General features: G+C 38.2%; 1 protein-coding gene across 1 annotated transcript in view; it reads right to left on the bottom strand.

Annotated features, from left to right (window-relative positions):
* The window catches only part of LOC145993750 (chitooligosaccharidolytic beta-N-acetylglucosaminidase-like), a 122,617-nt gene extending 112,876 nt beyond the window's left edge, over window positions 1-9,741 (bottom strand). Inside the window, exons 1-2 of the mRNA XM_083129507.1 lie at window positions 9,701-9,741; window positions 4,994-5,149 (exon numbers count right to left, since the gene is read on the bottom strand). Of these exons, the coding sequence (XP_082985633.1) occupies window positions 4,994-5,113 (120 nt within the window). The 5' untranslated portion in view covers window positions 5,114-5,149; window positions 9,701-9,741. The remainder of the gene's footprint in view (window positions 1-4,993; window positions 5,150-9,700) is intronic.
* Between the last annotated feature and the right edge of the window lie 12,307 nt (window positions 9,742-22,048).

Below are 22,048 nucleotides of genomic sequence, written 5' to 3'. Positions count from 1 at the left end.
GATAAAACAAAGTTCCCACACGCTCAAATAATTACGCTCTCGTCTTTGGTTCGGCAGGTTCAACAACTTGCCCGGGTTCGATTCCCGATGGAGGTACAGTGTCTCTCAAAAGTTTTAGGACAACGACATTTTAAACTAGGCAACCCAATTTACACAAGGCGTTGGTGGGTTGCGTGTAGAGTTAGGCTCAATTTCAGGGTTGCCACATGCACAATAGATATTTATGAAATACGCGAAATAAATGAATCTAAGTATTATTGTATAAAACTAGAAAAAAATATCAGTATTACATTTGTTGCAAATAAAAAAGACTTTCTGAAAGAAAGAAAATGGATTTTCTAGTACTTCATTGCTGATGAGTCTACACAAAGAAAAGAGGAGAGAGGAAACGGAAGGGGACAAAAGAGAGGAGAACAGAGAAAGGGGAAGAGGAAAAGTAAATGTTGGAAGAAAATAAACGGCAGAAGTGGATAGGAGAAGTAATGAGGAGAAAGGAAAAATATTTGTGGAGAGATGAGGAAAATGGAGCATGATGAGATACGAGGATGAAAACGAGATGATAGAAGAAGAGAGGAGAGGAGGGGACGAGAAGAGGGGAGTGGAGAGTAGAGTAAAAGAGAGAAGGGGAGAAGAACGAAATGAAGGAGATGAGTGCAGTGGAGTCGGAACTCATTATTGTGATTAGACATTATTAATGGAAAATATCTAGAGGTTTCGACATTTCAGGACGATGTTCTCTTCCTGGGATACTGCAACAGACAAAATGCTTGTTTACTGACACAGTCTCGTGCCCAGAACAGTCTGCATCTAAATTTCACATTGGTAAGCTTCTTCAACCTCTTGACTAACACTGTCAAATGTGATGTGATTTTATGAATACAATTTTCCGCCTGTTTATGTATAACGTCTCGCACATTGGGCAGTTCGCAAGCGGTGTAATTATTTCGTGTTACCTTACGCAACAGCAAATACATTTCATAAGACTGTTCTGGACAAGAGACTGCGTCAGTAAACAAGCATTTCGTCTGTTGCAGTATCAAAGGAAGAGAACATCGTCCTGCAATGTTCAAGCCTCTAGATATTTTCCATTAATAATGTCTAATCACAATAATAAGTTAGAAGAAATTACTCGCATTTTCACACTTCGTCACTTCGAAAATTATTTCTCGAAGATAGCTGCTGTACTACAAGAAAGCAATTCGAAACTAAAGTAACAGTTCAACTACATGTATACCCAACGACATTTACAATATTGGAGGGACAGAATACTTAAAAATTGTTGTTACAACGGAAGGAAAGGTCGTGGTGTAGTGGTTAGAGTTCTCGATTGGATTGATAGTGGTCGCAGGTTCGATTCTCCTTACGAGATGTTCTATTTTTCTTAATTCTCTTTTTATTAATGAAGAGCATGGTGACATTATTTGTAATAGCAGAGTAAAGTGGTCACATTGTTCTGCATCTGGAATTTATATATATAAAAAAATGAATTGACACACGTTCAAAGCAAGGACGTATTTAGGGAGTGGGCCCAGGAGGTCCGGACCCCCCCCCCCCCCAGAAAGTTTTATCAAGTACTAAAATTAAATAATGAAAAATTTATTCGTTTAGCCGTTGTTGTATAATTTCCTCTGAACTTATTGGAAGACGAGGATTATATTGGGATCATACGGCATTGAAGAACGGAAGGGACGTATTTAGGGGGTCCGGACCCCCCCTCCCCACCCGGAAGACTTATTAAGTATGAAAATTAAATAATGAAATTATACTCGTTTAGCATTTGTTGTATAATTTCCTCTGAACTTATTGGAAGACAAGGATTATATTGGGATCAAACGGCTTTGAAGAACAGGAAGGACGTATTTAGAAGTGTCCAGGGGTTAGGACTCCCCGAAAGACTTACCAAGTACTAAAATTAATTTATGTATTGTAATTAGTAATAATTTGATTTAATATAATTATTTAATTTAAACATTATTATTATTATTATTATTATTATTCCTGAGACACTTGGTTCGGACTTCCCCCCCAGAAACATATTTCTAGATACGTGCCTGGTTCAAAGGGATATTTTCATGTATAAGATCGTGAATTATGATACTCTAACGATAATTGTGTACTGCTTCAAAGACATTGACAAATATTAATGAAATAACTATTTATATTGTTGGCAATTCAGGACATACTAATTTTACCCATTTTACCAGTCGAGTTCAATGCAAAGATAGCTCCACAAATATCGACTGAAAAGTTTTTATCATGTGCAACTCTCCATTAAATGTTTTCGCCGATTCGTACTACGCGTACCTTTGTTTTCTTTGTTACAAACAAGTATTCTTTGCACATTACATGTAGGAGGAGAGTTGCGTCTACATTTCACATTGGGTAGCTTATTCTACCTGCTTTCAGGAGCGAAAGCTTGAAGAGTAGTGGTTACCGTTAAGGATTTAAGAGCTGATGGTCGTAGGTTCAAACCCCTCCGATGGCAGAAAATTTTCGTAAGTTTTAGACTTATCCCACTGTGTTCATTGTCCACGCCCTGTGAAACGGAATGATTCAGTTTGGAATTAACGATGGGGGAGGGGAAATATTCAATTACAAAATCTGCATTTCAACGAACCGATCAGTGGAGAAGAATTGGATAATTCTTATAAATATTAAAATTACATTCATGCTTTAGTGATATAATCGTAGGTAAAATCAAAGATCTTACGTGGAAGATTTTTTCTTGCTCTGAACTCAGCCAAAAGGCATTTCGCACCGATCTAATACATTCTCCAATACATTTCAAAATGTTATTGAATGTTTCATGTCGATAATTTGATCAATGCACCAATTCTTGACACCGAGACGATATTTTATGCAACTATCTCTTCTCTCCTCTCGTCTCCAGTCCCTTCTGTTCTTATCTTCTCGTCCTCCTTCTTCTTTCCTCTCCTTCTCATCTTCTTTTATCTCATATCGCCTTCCCTACTTTTCTCGCATCTTGTCTCCATCCCACTCTTCTCCACTCCTCTTATTTTCTCTCCTGTCTTCGATTTCCGACTCCACTGCACTCTTCTCCCCTTCTTTTCGTTCTTCTCTTTTTCTCGCTTTTACTCTACTCTCCACTCCCCTCTTCTCGTCTCCTCCCCTCCCCTCCTTTCCTCTCGTTTTCCTCCTCTCTTTTCGTCTTTTCTCCATTTTCCTCATCTCTTCTCACTACTTCTCCTCTCCTCGTCTATCCTCTCTTTCTTCTCTTCTACTTTTCCTCTTCTCCTTTCTTTTTCTCTTTCTCCTCTCCTTTGTCACCTTTAGTTTTCTTTTACCTATTTTTCTTTCTGTAGACTCATCAACGATGAAATACTAGAAAACCTATTTTCGTTTTCTTTCAGAAAGATCCAAGGGTCCCGAGTTCGAATCCCGCTCGGGCTTGGTTGTTTGTGAATGTCTCTTCATCAATTCCATCAGTTATCACTCATCCCCATCTTCGCAAATTAGCCAAGAGGCACAAAACTCGAAGTAAAATAAACTAAATCAATAAATCAATCAATCTTTCAGAAATAATTTTGTAATTTGCGATATAATAGTGATATTTTTATAATTTTATACAATAATACTAGTTTTTATTTATTTAGCGTATTTCATAAATATCTATTGTGCATGTGGCAACCCTGAAATTGAGCCTAACTCTACACGCAACCCACCAACGCCTTGTGTAAATTGGGTTGCCTAGTTTAAAATGTCGTTATCCTAAAACATTTGAGAGACACTGTACATAGTAGTTCGGATCTCACTTTAAACTGTAGGTCCAGTCCCGATTAGCCTTACTGTGCATAAAGTGGACTTAAAACACCAGTTCAATTAATCAATCAATCGAAAGGTTCAAGGTTCGATCGCTGGTGGTCAGGCCGGTAGCCAGAATTTGATTTCGGAAGGGGCTTATCCCTTATCGGCAGACGCCATCTAAAGACAAAAAGGTTGGGGGGAGGAGTAAATGTGGTGAAGATGAATTTCTTGGTATATTGCAACTTACCATATACAAGATGTTTAATCCTGTTAATGAAGTAAATTTAATTACTACTACACATTATTAAAATCAGATATTTGTAGGATTTCGGGAAAGGACTGCAGCCCCAGAGCCCCTTCCCTGGGTATGTGCCTGCTTGTATTAGTTCTAAAATTTCTGGGCTGTTCCAACATCGTGAGGACAATTTAGGAAGTACTTGAAAGCGATATGGAAGCAAATTCTGCTCTCGAAACTATGGGACTCGATGTGATGACCACACCCAACCGAATGAAAGAACTCTTCGCAGGCCTTGTCCCTCAATATTAATTTTACTGACTAATTGTAAGCTTTTCTCGGCCTCCTCGATACCCGGTGGAGGTTCGGATCCCCGATTAGCCTTAAGAACAGTGGACTTAAAACACGAACTCGATAATTGGAAGGTTTTAGAAGAACTAAACATGGCTTTTTATGCATCGTAAAACTTTGCTTCTTTTCACCCTACGAGTTCTTTTACAGTTTTTCTTCCTTAGAATTCCACTGAGTATAACACGCTACGAAACCAGAGGTCCAAGGTTTGGACATTGAACAAGTATGGTTGTATCATGTCTGTCCCATCGCCATTCCTTCGGCTCATCATTCATCCTCATCGTCGCATTTAGCCCAAGAGGTAAACTAACTTCTATTTCATTAGCCGTAACTTTAAGTTGAAGTTGATTTCCCATAAGGAATACATGGGTTTCTGAAAATTCTTATTCCTCATATTTTTCAAACATCGTATCTAGCTTAATAAGCAACTTTAAAAAAAGCTTTCACTTGCAACATGTGGAGAAATTCATACTCTATTGAACACCAGCTTTTTTCCTCAGTAGCATTATTGCCCATTCGAACGATATTGAAATAAATGCACAACTGGTGCTAAATTGTCCCTCATCTCCTTAAGTGTAAATCTTCACTTTAGACTAGGATTCTCAGAGGGAATGAATCCATAACATGAAACATGTTACTTACCTTGGTCTTTCTTTGATGTCCTCGTGTCGGGTCTCGATGGAAGCAAGGACAGTCACAGAAACGATGACAGCAGAAGAAAGTGTGATTGCTATCATCAGTGTTGGTATGAAGGTTCCACATTTCCCATCAGGCTTTTCGTTTGGAGGTGAATCATTTCTGGAATGTTGGGCAGTGTTTATGTTGTAAATGAGAACATGAAATATAATCTCAAATCAAAGTAGTAGTATTCACATTTTGTTACTCTGGAAAAAAGTTGCTTTCTTTTTCTGGTATTTAAGGATAGTAAATCCTGACTACATTTGTCGAAGCACAAAATCTCTGTCTAGGATTTTTTTCTCTCCACAGTATTGTTAACAGTATGGTCACACCTCAGTTGTTTTTATTATTTTGTATAGACAGTGGAGACGCGAGTTTTACTAGTAATGTGCTGAAAATAAACTTTTCCATCTACACGTATGCATGCCTTATTTGTGGAGTAACTTGCTGCTAACCCTCGTATAACTATGAAACCAAACATGTACTAGTAACCTATTAGGACCAATATTAAAAAGTTTTGATAGGTAAAAATAAATCAGATTTAGATTTATTTTAATTTATATTATTGTTTAAGTAAAAACGCTTTCTTCCAATTCTTGGAGTCAGTGACACATTTCAGCGTAGCAAATAATACTTTTTATATTATTAAATTATTATTATTAAATAATTATTAGATATGGTTTCGTTATTTATTCTTTATTGGCTGTGAACATTGAATATAAGGTTCTAGTTTGGTTTGATTTTGTATTTTAAGTCCACTTTGGGCACAGTAAGGCTAATCGGGACGTTCTACTTTCCAAGGACGTAGTTAGAGTGACCAGGAGGTCGTAAAGATTAGATTGGGATTATACAGCTTTGCGTTGACAGTGCCTCTGAAAATTTATGTGTATCACTACTAATAGTAATAGCTATGCCTAAAAATTGTGACTGGACTTTACATCAGGTGGACCTAACAACCTTTTTGGTATTCAATGAATAACCCATTTAATTTTCTTGACATTAATTTAATTGATAGAACAACTGTTTTATACAAATTTCTGTGACGTTTACTAGACATAAGCTAGATAATACGTGCTATTTCCCGTCCGTACTGGCCTATGCAGGTTTTTTTTCGGGGGGGGGGGGGTTAATAGTACATAGCTGCGTGGCGGTAGAACTTTCCACTCTGAAAAGAGCAATTGGGGGTCATTTTAAGAGGTTTTGCATTTGCCGTTCTGTTTTTCTGGGTTCTTCATTGCATTTATTTGAAAATGTTGATTTTCTCAAAATTTCGGAGAAAGCTGTAGCTCTCTGCGTACGCCAGTGGTTACTCGCGTAATATTAACATGTTAACATGTAATGATGACAATAATAATAATTATTAATTTATCTATTTTAATATTATTATTAGGTTATACATATTACCTTATTAATCTATGTATTAATTATAAACTTTACCTATTATTATTATATGCGAGACAGTTGGTTTGGTTTAACCCCTCTCGGATACAGTACCTACGTGTTTGCTAGTCTCTTCATGAATAAACATACCAAATGCAACCTGAAACATACTGCTATGCTCTCTATCCATGGATAAATTGCAGATTGAAGCACGAAAAACATACAGTATTACTATTTGCAACTTACTTTACTTTTAAGGATTCATCAGAGAAATACCTGCTGGATACCTACATTAGTCGGTGCAAACAATGCACCTACTACAAGGACTATCTGAAGACTTGGTGTCTGCACTTCACACTTTTCTTTGATGCACGGTTCGATAATTACTCGTTACACTAATTACTCAAATCAACTCGAGGCTGCAAATGCAAAATAACTTACTGATTGAATTATTGCAGATCAGGTATAAAAGTTTTATGGCCAGTAATAACAAATCTCAGTTGGAACAGTGTTAAGAACAATTCTCTTTGCTTAGCATTACAATAGTCGATGTGTCATCACTAAACTTCACCAACACAAGACATTTATATTTTAGGGATTATTTATACCATTATTACTAATATAATATACTGTGCTCACCACTTAAACTATTATTATTATTATTATTATAATGGTCATAAGTATAATGGAGGCATATTTAGGTGAAAATAAGTTAACCAAGCGTCTAGCGTGGAAAATACGAGGGGACATAAAAAATAAATAGAGTAAATTGTTTACAGCCAAACGGAAATGGATTCACACAAACTGAAATATACATTTGGAAGTACATGTATTTCGCCACCTTTCACGAGATGGCAGGTGTGTACACCTTGCCCACGCTGCCAGGTAGTTGTTTCAAAATGGCAGCTACGCTTGAGACGTTGGACACAGTTGAGCTGCGGAGTGTGATTCGGTTTCTGTGGTCAAAGGGGCAGAAACGACCTGAAATCTATCGTGAGTTGTGTGCAGTGTATGGTGACACGTGCATGACATTCAGAAACACTTCAGGTACGACACGGAAGTTGTGACAGCCGTGCGTCATTGGTTACGCGTCCAGCCGAACAATTTCAACCGCATGGGCCTCCAAAAATTGGTGTCACGTTGGGACAAATGTATAAATGTGAATGGATGTTATGTGGAAAAGTAGAGTCACGTTCAATCTTCAAAATGTATATTTCAGGTTTTGTCAATACATTTCCGTTTGGGGAATGACACTGTAATCCGGCAAAGAAATTTCGAAGAATGCACGAGTCTGCTCACTTTATTTTTCAAGAGATAAATATTATATTGCCTTGAAAGTAAAATGTTAAATTGTACTTTATAAACAAAACTTTTTTCTTTATCGAAAAGTCATGAAGCGTCTTACCACGGGCGTGGTCTTACACAATGCATCCATGTATTATGTATGTGTGAAATTTGGAACAGGTGCAAGTCGAGGGAAGATGAAAATACTTTGAGAATGAATTAATGTCAAATGTAACCAGAAAATGAAAATGAACATGCTAATGTTGCTCTTTCATTCAGTACGATGTCCTTTTATAGTGAGGATAGCCTAGTCATTAAATCATGAATATTATCGAGAAAGAACTGCAACGATATGTTCGCAATTTTCTCCTGCCAGCTTTTCAAGTATATGTCAATTTCAATTTCTTTATTTTCAAATAATTTCAGAGAACCCCAGTTCCAACATGAGGTGCAGATGATGCAGCACAACTTTGAACAACCAGTGATTATACATTTGTTTCGTCTGCGTTTTCCGTGATATTTTTGCCTATCATAATTAAATGCTTCGTTCTCATCACAGCTTCGCCTTCGTTATAGTTCCTGGAATTCACATCGCATTCGCAATATTTAAAAATATCGTGTAATTTAAACATTTTTACCATGACAACATGCTGCTGTTTCGTACTAATGCTGAATAACCTGCCTCCAAATGTGGACATATTCTTGCCAGAAAAAAGTTTTAGAAAATTGTTAATGACATATGTATAATTTTGATTTGTTTTCAGTGCCATCTTGTACTCTATTTTGTTGTTGTTGTTATTGTTGTTTTCCTGTTGTTACTGTTTCAGTGTAAAATGGTCATTCAGTACTGTATCTGAAACTTTAGGTAAAATAAATAAATAAATAAATAAATGTAAACAAAGATTTATCCTACATAGAGCGGCCATATTGGAAGCGACACTAGCGCTCAGGTGGTAATTTTAATCGTGAATAGGCGAGAGAGAGAGAACACCTAGCAACATAAACGAAGTGGCCAAAGAAATGTAATTTTCATGATATATAAAATAGTAATAGTATTATTACTACTACTACGATGTTCGGGTCTGAATTGGGGAAGTGAGCCCCCAAAAAGCAATCCTTTATGCACAACCTTGAAAGAAACTATCCAATTACAGAAACCCCAAAATTACATAATACATAATACAAAATACATAATTACATGTCAGGCCCACAACTTCTGTTTTTCGATTTATCAAATGTGAATATTTTAACTAAAAAATTTAATATAATTTATATTGTTCCCTAGGGTGTTTCCAATGCTTCTGTATTACTTTTGTTCATAAAATCATACAGGTAGGAGACTAAATTAAGGCAGTGGGCTTATCAGCACCAACACCTCCCAATCCTCTTTGGAATGTGTGTTCGAACAATTCTTGTTTTTATTGATTGTGGTATTTTTTGTAATTACTATATAACTGCACCTATGTAAACAAAAATAGCATTGATGCAAAATCAAAGTTTTTTGAGATTTAGTGAATGATAAAAAATGTCCTGCATTAATTATTTTTGTAATTATTATATCTAATTTTTATACATCTGCACCTATATGAACAAAAAATAAAGCAGTGATTCTTTCCGATCACCGTGGCTATCACAGTGCCAGGGATCCCGAGTTCGAATCCCGATCTGGACATGGGTGTTCTTTGTCAGTATCCCTTCATCAAATTCATCATATCATCACTCATCCTCATCGCGATTAGCCAAATCTGACAGAAATAACTCTAAATAACAAAAATTGAATCAAATATAAAATATGGTTTCTTGAATTTTAGTGATAAAAAAATGTGTGGGCCTCTGAGGAACCCCCCAACGAGGTAAGTAATTTTCTTGTACATCATGTGTAAGCTAGGACAAAGGACCATCTAAAATAAGATTAAATTGAAAATGAATTAAATAAATATGATGTGCCCCGCACAGCAATAATACTTTTTACGACAGTGCAATAATGTAAAGAGCATAGTAACTAACCTGTCCTTGTCGACGCCCGTTTTTTCTCCTTCTTTTTCTGCCATTGTGCACTGCAGGAAGAACAATAATGCCAGTTCGAGCCCGCTTTGCTTTCAACTTGTAAATGTTATGCGAAATACGCCGTGTTTGTAAGGAAACGCGATAACACTTTACCGTTAGTGCAGATAACAAATGCAGTGTTCTGCAAAAAAGATCTGGTTGCTTTTACAATGGCACCCATTACATTGAACCTCCGTTTGAACTGCTTGTTTTCAAAAGTGGTTCGCCCTGAATTTAGTATTTTTACTGCATTTTCAGTTCGTGTATGTAGCTTTCTATCGGTTTACATCATAAGCGGCAATAAACACGATTTTCTCAGAGCCCCACGGACTCTGGTGACTCAGGTTCGAATCCCGGGAAAGGCATTTGTATTTGTTCCTTCATCAATTCAACATACAAGGGGTGTAAAGGGCAATGCACGTAGTACGCCCAATTGTTAACCTCACTTCTACTTAGTACACCCTGGACTGCATTTTGCAGACGAACGAGGCTCTGGCGACTGGCCCTGGCCAGTATAATTCTGTGTGTAGTCCTGAGTCTTGACCTTATGTGTGCTGAGTGCCTCTTTACAGCCTCAGCTTTTAACCGAAGTCAGAATATTTTAATATTTTAGTTACGACACGACATTAGTTATGTTTATTTTAGTTCTGTTAGCCTTCAGAATATTTTAGTCTTCCAGCGTTACAGTTATGTTATTACTTACATTTTAGTTCAGGTAAGGGGCTGGACTCCGTATAAAGTGCAAAATAGTCTAAGTGCTGGCGCACCCAAAATTTTTAATTCAAAATCAAAAAATCAAATTAAAAATCAAAATAAGTAAAAATCAAATACATGTACATAAACGGAATTTCACCAATTTATATTGAAGGGCACAAAAACATTTGACTTTGCAAAGCATAAATAATTGTGATCGTTTTGAAGATTTATTTCTGAATTACAGCTAAATACTGTACATCGCCAGTGGCTGCGATTAGGATGGGCAAGGGGGCAGTTGCCCTTTATCCCCCTTTTTGCCACTTTACCCCGCTCTATGGCTTCTTAATGCTAAACCTTGTCTAGCAAGAAAGAGTAAACTTTCCTTACCTCCAGTTTTGGCACCTAATCGCCGCCACTGTCATAGTTTATGGTAAATTATTGTTTTTATTTACTCTAACTTAGCTCAGTAGTTCCTCCCCCCTCCATTAGTGACTACACGATATGAGGATGAATATTCAATTGATGAACGGACGAGGAAATAACTATATAAATGTTCATATTTTTACGACTTACCCGCCATATTATCTCAACAGAATCTACGATATGGTAAAGTTCACATGATTATTGTAGAACGTAGATGAACAGTTCTTGATTACATAAATTCAAAAATATTGATTTAAATTAGATAAACCTACAATATGGATTTCAAATTATACTTGTAATCATGCGCGTGCACTCCGGTACAGCAAGGCCAGCAGTGGTGGCACACAGCATAACTGTTACAAATTACTTCTTTTGGTTTTCATTATTTCTTCCGTGTTGTCTCAACAGATTCAACCTGCAAGCCTCCAAGTTTCGTCCTTTTCCGATATGGGGCCATCAACACCCTCTAGCGGCATGTTGACAAAACATCTGCGTAACATCACCCTGGCCAGCCTGTAGGCTGCGATGCCACCAAGGGCCCGAAAAATCAACAGGCGACCTTGAAGGATCCAATGGGAGGGTACATAGTGTGGAGACAAATTATTTTTCTAAGGCCTGAAAGAAAGCCAGAGTGCCATCACTTCAGTCTGTTGATGTCCTCAGTCAGTGTTGCCAGGTCTACTGATTTCGCAGGAGATTTCCTGATTTTCAGCACGATCTACTGATCTCCTGACAAGTTTCAGGAAAATGTGGAAATCTCCTGATTTTTTTCTTCCTTAAATATTTATAATGAACAATTATTTTAAAAAAATCGAAAGTTGATTTACAATTTACATATTCAGCTGATGGAATGCAAAGACCCATGAATATTCCGCAGAGAGAGAGAGAGAGAGAGAGAGGGGTGGGGGTGGGGGAGGAGTGTCATACCAAGTTAGGGTCATACCAGTTTTGATGACAGTAGGAAAGACGCGCGGCTTCTTGAGTCCTTTGTGCATTGGGAAATATGATCTGTGATTGGGAACTCCAAGGCGGGTGTCCTAACTTTCCCCATCTGGTGAGGTTTTGTCAAAGGGGAGGCAACTGGAAACTGGTTACAACTAAATACCAATGTTGTCACCCACACATACGAACAAGTATTCAGTTTTATGGTAATGTTTATTGCAAATGCTAGATACAGGTTCAGGTTTTTAACTCTGATAAAAAAGGGAGTCCACATTACGAATGCAGCCAAAGGTTATGGTTACAAAAGCTCTTAGTAAACTGTCGATTGATTGATTTGGTTTATTTTACTTCGCATTTCTGCCACTTTTGGCTAATCGCGAAGACTAGGATGAGTGATGATATGATGAAATTGATGAAGGGACAACCATGCCCAGGCCGAGATTTGATCCCGAGACGGGATCCCTGATCTCATAGCGCTGTGCTAACCATTCAGCCACGGAGGTCGGCTTAGTAAACTGCTGTTGCAGACTTATATTTTTCTACCACAGTTATACGTCGCAGTTTTATTTTTCTTAATCATCTTTTAACTTAGAAATCATAGTTCATGCTGTTATAGCATTGTGTTTAAGCTATTTCTGGGGGTAACTACTACTACAATTTGTCTTATGTCCCTTTCTACTCAATCAATACTGTGGCGGTAGAAATTCTCTTTCCCGATTTTATACCAGGTAATCCTCGAATGCAAAAAGCTGACTTCATTAACATTTACATTGTCTGGAGTGACTGGGGAAAAAGTTGAAGAAAAAACCTGCGACATGACATGTCTGATACTGGGTCCCGAGTTCGAATCCCAGACTGGGCTTGGGTGCTCTTTGTGAGTGTCCCTTCGTCAATTTCACATCTTTACGATTAGACAAATATGGCAGATGCGAAGTAAAATAAATCAAATCAATCAATCAATCTATCTAATAATTTTTTGGTTACCTTCCGTGATTGAAAGAAAAGTTTTAATTCAAGGATATTTCGGGGGTTAAGGCATTATAGCCCTTCTCCATTACCATTAATGGAAGTATGCTTTGAATTTGAATTTGAATTTAAAATTGTGGGTGCGTCAGCACTAAGGCTATTTTGCACCCGTCACATTATACGGGGGCCAGCCCCTTATCGTTACAAATAACTCTATCGTTGCAACTAAAATCATAAAATATTAAAATGTTCTGACTTTCGTTAAAAGCCGAGGCTGTAAAGGGGCACTCAGCACACATAAGGACAAAAAAACATGACAATACAAACAAAATTATACTGGCTATAGGGCCAGTCGCCAGAGCCTCGTTAGTCTTCAATCCAGGGTGTACTAACGTGGAAGTGAGGTTGACATTTGGGTGTACTACGTGGAAGATCACCCCTTACACCCCGAAGTATGCTTTGAATGCGTTGTTAAAAAAAGTTTGGGTTTTCTTACATCCTGTAACTTTGGCTATTTTTAAATAAAAGCAATCTAAGGTGTTATCAGGTAGGGCATTTAAAAAATTTATATATATCCTCGAATGCGTAGTGGCTGAAGCTCTAGATTTAGTTCATACAAAAATCACGAAATGTTTCCATAAACTTTTAAACGCCAAGTACATAAATCCACACACAGTCACAACAATTTATTTTACAACATCTGTGAGAGATGAACAGAAAATCGAGGTCGGATTTTCTTCAGTAATGTCACTGCTTTTTGCAATGTGTAGGGCCAGTGCCGGCGATTAGGGGAGGCAATCCTTGCACCCCCTCAGTTTTGGCACCCGATCATCTCCACTGGTTTGGGGAAACTGTACCTTTACCTCAGGTGAATTAAGGGGGTTGGGTTATCATACCCTTGAAGTGCAAATTCATAATAAAATTTGTATTAACAGAACAGTAATAAATTTATCTTTTGACTTTCAAAAATTAATAATTAACGTTCAATAATGATAGTGGAAAGCTTTTCCCACTCTACCCCCCCCCCAGAACGTTGTTAATCCGTTATTATTAGTTCTTCTGTTTTTTTAAGCAGATCTCCTGATTTTTCAGGGGGCTATCTCCCGATTTTTTAAAATTTGACCTGGCAACGCTGTCCTCAGTGTTGCGAACTGCACGATTGAGTGTCCAAGTGTACTGCATACTGTCAGCGATGTAGCATATCCACCAGGCTAGTTTAAAATTTATATTCATAAATAAACTATAAAGTTTCAAAACACAGGAGAAACACAAAGATATGATTACTGACATACGGATGACATATTGTATATTAAGATAAACGTTTCAGGGCGTTCGGTATCCATAGACAGATCCGCCAAATAGAGTTGGTAAAACTCGCTGGCCGCGGTCACACTTTTTTCAAACAGTTTGCGAGGTGAAAAGTTACTATTTTTCGGGCGGGTGAATTTCCATTTGTTTGCTTAAAAAACTTTAGTGTTGGCATTGTTTACTATTTACTACGGAAAGAACTATGTGGTGCTAAAGTGGATTTATGAATTTTGCAATGTCTGAAAGTCTTGAAAATTGTTTCAATCATCCGCGATCGTCTGTTGCATTAAATACGTTTGACAAAAGATCAACTGAAATTCGGAAAAATGAAAAACTGCGCCAGGACATTCATCTCTCCCTTTAGAGACGTTAAGAAAACAGTATCAGTTAGAGTGCTATTTTTTTCAGTATAACGTACCATGTAGAAACAATGAATTCTTGGTTTTCTTAATTTTTCTGGATCTGTTTTCCCAACGGAAAATGTCACCGCACGCCACTGCTTGTAATGTAGTATTGCATATACTGTGTGCGTCTGGATATTTGAAATTTGATATTTGATAAATCAGTTGATTACAGCACTGAATCTGTTCACTTATGGGGACTCCCCCAAAGTGAATGTGTCCTGTGCGGTGTCCAAATTGAAGATTTAAGTTTCATTCTTCTTTGAGGAAGCCACCGTAACGGGACTGACGTATCTGTATCGCAACAGGATAGAGCCTCACCCCATTTCCACCGCAAAGTTCGGGCATTTTTAAACCAGCTTTTACAACAGCCTTGAATCGGTCGTGGGAACGATGTCAATCTGAACATTTCCTGTCCACCCCGTTCTCCAGACCTAACTCATTGCGATTTCTTCTATATGGCTACGTCAAGGACCGATTTTTTGTTTCTCCTCTTCCTGCAAGTATCGCGGAACGAAAGCGCTAATCGGAACTGCTCTTGAAACCATCACCACTGACATGTTGCAACGAGTTTGTGACGAAACGGATTATTGTTTATATATGTACAGACTGATGAACGGAGCATTTGTAAAGTTATATAAACAACCCTTGGAGAATTATATATGTATGTATTTCAAGCTTTGATTTTAACATTTTTTTCTTTCTTTTTCAGTGCCTTGTGCCCAGTGTTTGATAGTATACCTTGATAGCAGTCAGATATATAGCCAGCAAGTATTTTCCCTCATTATTTTTATATACAGAATCATGTTATTATACAACGAAGCTTTGGACGAAACACTCTTAATGGTGTTGAATGCTTTCAATATTTTTTTTAAAATTTCATTTTTGAAGATATTCAAGCATTATCCAAAATACATTTTGAGTTTTCGTCTCCATTTCACTTCTTTTTTTACTCATTTTCAGTATTAAAACACAAAATCAGACCTTATAATGTACCAAAGTAATGAGTTTTATAGCATGTCTAATGTGACTAAGTGAAGCTTGGATGTCCGGGGCATACGCATATTCACAAGTTAACACCTCCTTTAAGTATAGGTGTGTTTCACCTACGTCACAAACTGTTGCATTGTGGATGCGAACAGCCATGACTGAATGTAATCATACGGAATTCAAGCGAGCGGGCGGGAGATACTATACCCTGTCCCAGCTGTCTCTGGAGCAGGCGAACGAGAACAAGTCTCTGCGCAAGTAGTGACGCGAGGTGGTTCCACCAATGAACACGTGAGAGGGAACTGGATTGCGTGGAGGGGGAAAGCGACTGCAGTTACCAGGCTTCGCAGCAGCGTATACTGCTTCGCTCTGCTCACTCGATTTCCTCCCCTTTTCTGCCGCTATGCGCAGCTTTGCTCCAGAGATAATTGGGACAGGGTATAACACACACATTCGTGATTTAAAACAAATGCGCAGTTGGTGCAGGTCTAACGAACGCTACGTTGTAGAAATTTCCTTCCAAACAACAAAATATAATTGGCCGCAATCATTGCTGCTTTGCACAGCACGACGTCACATGACCCACCTATAGGAACAAAAATGGGTGGTGTATAACAATTGAATGACAGTACAAATGAAAATTGTATCGAAGGTTAGCATTAGACATAGAACGTGAGAAAATCACATATTGTGTTCCAGACGAAATATTAAAAAAATAGAGTATTGCGTTGCCTTCTTTTTAGAAGTATTCGATTCACATGGACACTCTTTGAAAGTGCAAGATGCCAGGAAACGAAACAGACAAACCTTGTATTATACGGTACACCGCCATGTTTGCTTTCTGAAATTGTTTGTCAGCCTCTCCATTGGTGCCTTGCCAGATGAAATGAATCCAACAAATTATTAAGATTCACATAAGACTGTCCGCTCGATAAGTGGTACAGGGAGCCAGACAGTTTGGCCAAGGTTTCCTGTCTTCCAAGCCAGAAAGCACGGGATAGGCTACCATACTCTGACCTTTTGTCACCCCTGAAATCCTTAGGCACGGATTTTTGTGCAGTTCTCTTTGATTAAATATTGATTATGAACTTATGAGGAGAGGCTACGACTTGGGAAATTGAGTTTGGGACGGGACTTTGTGTAGTGGTAGGATACCCTATAGGTATTGATATGCGATATTATGAGGCGAAGGTAATATGCAACTACCAAGTGACCCGGTGGTGACGTATTAGTTTCAGTTTAAAAAAAAATCATTTTTATCTCAATAAATCTATCTTTCTATATATATATAAATGGATGTATGTGTGTGGGTGTGTGTGGGTGTGTATGTATGTTTGTTCCGGCATAACTCTCGAACGCCTGAAGCAATTGCAACCATACTTGGTACACGTATCACTTGCAATCTGGAAAGAATACTTTGGGGGTAAGACACCCCTGGCACCCCTATGGATGGGGTAGGAAGGGGTGACATGTAAAAATCATCGAAAACGACCAATATTAAATTCCGCACAAATAGGCATCCGTGACTCTATGCAATCCCTCACAACGATGGTGTTTCTCGTGTTGTCTAACATTCAGGCTGATATGACTTTGTGTTGCGAAAACACCCGATGTTAATATGGAATCCATAGTTTTCGGAGTCGCTTCCAATGCCGTTCAACTCCAAGTTCATCACCTAACATGCCACAAATGACCTAGATTAGTGTCGAATCCATAGTTTTCGGAGTCGCTAAGCTAATTGGTGACATTCATGATCACAGTTAAAATTAATTACATTTTACACTATAGTTATAATTCATTATTTTCCTGTCTAATACAAGATTGGGATAAGTAAATATCCTGGAAGCGCCGGGTAATCAGCTAGTTATTACATAAAATGCAATAAATAGTTGCTCGAGTTAATAAATAAGAAAAAAATAGGGGAAGTCCAACCCAGTACCATCGGCACGTGAAACTGATACGGCACCTGGCCACTTGGCAGTCGGACTTCATGAGGCGCCCTTGGAAAGCTTCGAAACTTTGAATCGCTTTTCCTCGGAAATGGCTGGCTAGTGCGCGCTAATATCTTGGTACCCTACCGCTGCACGAAGTCTCGTCCCAAACTCAATTTCCCAAGCCTCAGCCTCTCCTTGTTAGTATATTTATATGTAGTTATGTGTAGTAAAGGGTCAACGAAGTTAGTAATAAGTTGTGTTTTACACAGCGTATATTGTTACACTTGTATTTTGAATTGTATCTTCTGCAAAGATGCTGTATAAAGAAATTAACTGCCGGAGTACTAATTGAGGCGAGTGTACAAGTGTTTACATGTGTCCTGCAAGGTTAATACAGGATTGTAGATGTGGTTGTACTTTTTGTACGTATTGTAAATAACACAGACTTCACAAAATGCCTGTTGTGTATATTTGCCCATTAAAATGTACACCCCCCACTCATACATTAAAGGGATCCTATACATTTGCTTATAACAATGTGTAACTTGTCTAGATTGCACGCTTCCGTTTCTTAACTTCGTTAAGTATAACTAATGGATTTATTAAACATTTATTACCTTTTTGCATCAATAAATAATAAGTAGCTACATATTTAATTATGTAGAATATAGATATAATTATTGTACAATATAAACCCGGTGAGATCTATTTGGTTTATTTTAGTTCGCTTTTCTGCCATTTTTGGCTAATCGCGAAGATGAGAATGAGTGATGATATTATTGTGAAACGTCCAGACCGGGATTCGAACCGGAACCCCTGGCGTCGTAGCGCGCTGTGCTAACCACGGAAGGCGGCAAATGCAGTTCGACTGTCCTGAAGCAGTTGATAGACGATATCTGTCAGTACAATTTCAATCCTTAAAAATCTGCAGAGTGCATGAGATTGATTGATTGAATTGAATTGAAAATAGTGGGTGCGTCAGCACTTAGGCTATTTTGCACCCTTCACATTATACGGGGACCAACCCCTTACCACAACTAATATAAATACGTGTTTGAGGATTAAAATATTCTTACCTGCGATAAAAGCTGAGGCTGGTAAGGGGCACTCTGACTCAGCACATAATAAGGACAAAACACAGGACAACACACAGCCCTATAGAGGATTATACTGGTTGTAGGTTCAGACGCCAGAGCCTCGTTGGCCTGCAAAAGCCGTTTCCGAGGTTTACTACGTGGAAAGCTAAGTGAAAACAAAGTAATATTTGTGCATCACACTGTGGCACTGCGGGTAGTTTGCTTACAAAGAGCGTAACGTAAATATGACGTAAGAAGTCAAACATTGAAAAAGAAAAAAAGAGGCCCCACTGGGCACCCGCTCAGAAAACAAGCTAATGATCTTTCGCTTCCGTTGTTGTCGTTGTTGTTGCCAACAATGATGCGCCGAAAGATTTATCTCTTGTATCCGCGAGAAGGTCAGCGTTTGGCCCAGTTTATTTTCTGTTTGGGAGATTTTCCGGAACTAATCGCTCCTCCCCAGATAAGAAGCTGTGAAATTTTAATTCGGAATATTGTGATGCACTGAGCCTTTTGATCTGCAGGTCGTGTACTTAAAAATAAAACGATAACTTATCTCTGACTCACAGTATTACGTTTTGTTTTAATATTATCACACAAAACAATTGAATACGAACTGCAATTTTTATTCCGGGTCGTCAGATTCGCACAGAGTTCTTATCAGAAGTCGATTTTCAAATTTCTAAATAGAAATATAAAATATGTAACTAACGAGGCACTGGCGTCTAGACTCTGAGCTAGTATAATCCTCTACACAAGCATACCCTAACGATTTGATTATGAGATTAGGTGACACTCAATATAGCCTCTTGCCGACATTCGTGGCACGACGGCAGATGTTAGAAATAGAAAAGCAGTAATCTATGTATTTTCTAGATGTGAGTAATCTGTGCATTTGCTGGATGTGAATATTCTGTGTATTATTTTTGGCGGGACATTATTCTGTGATCGGCAAGAGAAATGTCATGTACTGTACTGGATGTCTGTGTGTGCGTGCGATTAAACCTTAATTTACTTATATTGGCGTTTTGTTTCTAACATTTGGCGACCGTTGACAAGACTGGGAGACTTTGTGTAACGGTAAGATTGAGACTCCATGGAAAAGATAAGTAAATTAAGAACAGTAACGAGATCGTCGTTTACGTGCGTAGCGAAGAACATTGAAACGGCGTTAAATGGTGATTGCCCGGATTTAATGGAAGTGCAAAGTAATTTCCGTTTGTTGGAAGATAAATTCGGCAAATTACAGGATCTCGACACACAGTACACTGATTTTCTATGGACGACGATGTCAATAGAAGAGGTAAATGCTGCTGAAAAGGTAGCTATTCGACTTGTACAAAGAGATTCTTATGACGGTGTGGAAGACAAGAAGCTGAAATCTTTGTGTCCATTTGAAGACAATGAACAAATCATAATACTGAAAACTAAAATCCTAGAGCTTACAGATGAAGAAACATTTAGGTGTCCGGCTGTCTTGCCAAACTCACATCCAATTGTGAAGAGGCTTATTTATTATAAACATATTGAAGCTTGTCATGCAGGTGTACAAGGTCTGATGAGTATTCTTAGAGAACAGTTTTGGATATTGAAAGGCAGAAAAACTATTCGTTCTGTGGTGAAGAGTTGTGTGATTTGTCGGAGACATGATGCTAAAAGAATGGAAGTAATGGCGGTGTCTTTACCTGAACATCGATTCAGAGATGCAGCAGTATTTGAAATAACTGGAGTGTATCTAGCCGGACCTGTTGTACTTCAAAGTGGAGAAAAGGCTTGGATTTACATATTTACTTGTGCTGTTTATAGAGCTGTACATTTAGATTTAACTTCTGGCTTATCATCTGGAGATTTTATTCAGTGATTTCGAAGCTTCATTGCTCGACGAGGTACACCACTAGTTGTTTACAGTGACAATGGGACAAATTTTGTAGGCACTCTGAGAATTTGTTGAGCAAGCTAGAATGGGAAGATGTAGTTGCTTTTGCAACGGTCAAGCTCATTGGAGGGAGATTCAATCCACCCACAGCTGCCTGGTGGGGAGGATGGTGGGAGCGTTTGATCAGAGTCATGAAGTAACTATTGAGAAAAATTTTAGGGAAATCTTCACTGACATATGAGGAATTCATTACTGTGCTATGTGATTATGAAGCTGTCATGAATGCTCGACCACTAACCTACATATCTGAAGATAATCCAGACTTTGAGCCCTTGACACCCTCAATGTTTCTACAACAGATCAGAGAAGTACACCTTCATGAGATACAGAAGGTAAATCTACATAAACGGGGGAAGTATTGTAGAAGAATCCATGAGACACTAAGATGTTGATTTCGCAGTGTACTTGGGTCAGTTAGTGCAACATTGGAATGCAAAAAGGCCTTGTAGAAAACTGAAGGTTGGCGAAGTGGTTCTTGTAGGCAATGACAATTCTAAACGTCTGGACTGGCCTTTAGCACGCATTGTGGAGCTGATACGAGCCTTACGTCTCGTAAGGCTGCGTAAGGCTGCGGACTGCTACAGGAATTATGATGAGACCATTACAGGGTGTTTTTCCCTTGGAAATTAAGTCAAGTGAGTTGCCCGAAGTGCACAAAATGAAAAACACTATGGCTGAGGAAAAGACAGTACCTGAAAAGAAAAGTGCTCCGATATTCACCACCACTCGACTGGGAAGAAGAGTGAAGCCTCCACAGAAACTGAGTTTGTTATTACAAAACTCATATTATGAACACTATTGATTGTGTAGAGTTACTAATTGTCTTTGCGTGACTCTAGGTGGGAGAATGTTAGAAATAGAAAAGCAGTAATCTGTGTATTTCCTGGATGTGAAAATTCTGTGTATTATTTTTGGCTGGACATTATTCTGTGACCGGCAAGAGAAATGTCATGTACTGTACTGGATGTCTGTGTGTGTGTGATGAAACCTTAAGTTACTTATATTGGCGTTTTGTTTCTAACACCAAAGGTCCTGGGTTCGACACTTTCAGACGGCAGGTTTTGATGAAAACATGTATTGGTATTTGTGTAAATACTGTGTAAATTCTAAGCATTGATGTACTCGCGGACACATAGTACATCTGCTATTACATCAAGTGTTTTATTTATTCTGAAAAGTGAAAGCAAGAATAGAACAATTATTATATCTGTGCACATTATATGTATTTATTATTTGTGGTTGCGAAGAGATAAATCTACATCCACTAGTAAAATCAAGTTATTCGCTTTGTTTTATTTCACATTTCTGCCACTTTTGGCTAATGGCGAGGATGAGTGATGATATGATGAAGGGACACTCACAAAGAACATCCATGCCCAGGCCGAGTTTGGAACCTTTGACGCTTGACGTCGTAGCGCGCTGTGCTAACCACTCTCCTGCGGAGGTCATGTTAAGAGATGTACAATCTACAGATGCATATTAAAAGAGCAGTTATTATTTATAGTAATTCTACAATTTTTTTCTATGGCATGCCAATGTTATTTTAATCAGAGTGACTAAACCTCCAATTAGGTGGTGAACCTTGTGCGCTATTTTAGGCTCAGCGTTTCTTTCTAAAGTAATAATAATAATAATAA

The sequence above is a fragment of the Lepisma saccharinum genome, chromosome 1 (genome assembly GCF_977018435.1).
Source record: "Lepisma saccharinum chromosome 1, izLepSacc3.1, whole genome shotgun sequence".
Lineage (NCBI taxonomy): Eukaryota > Metazoa > Arthropoda > Insecta > Zygentoma > Lepismatidae > Lepisma > Lepisma saccharinum.
This window is presented reverse-complemented; position numbering and strand designations above follow the sequence as displayed.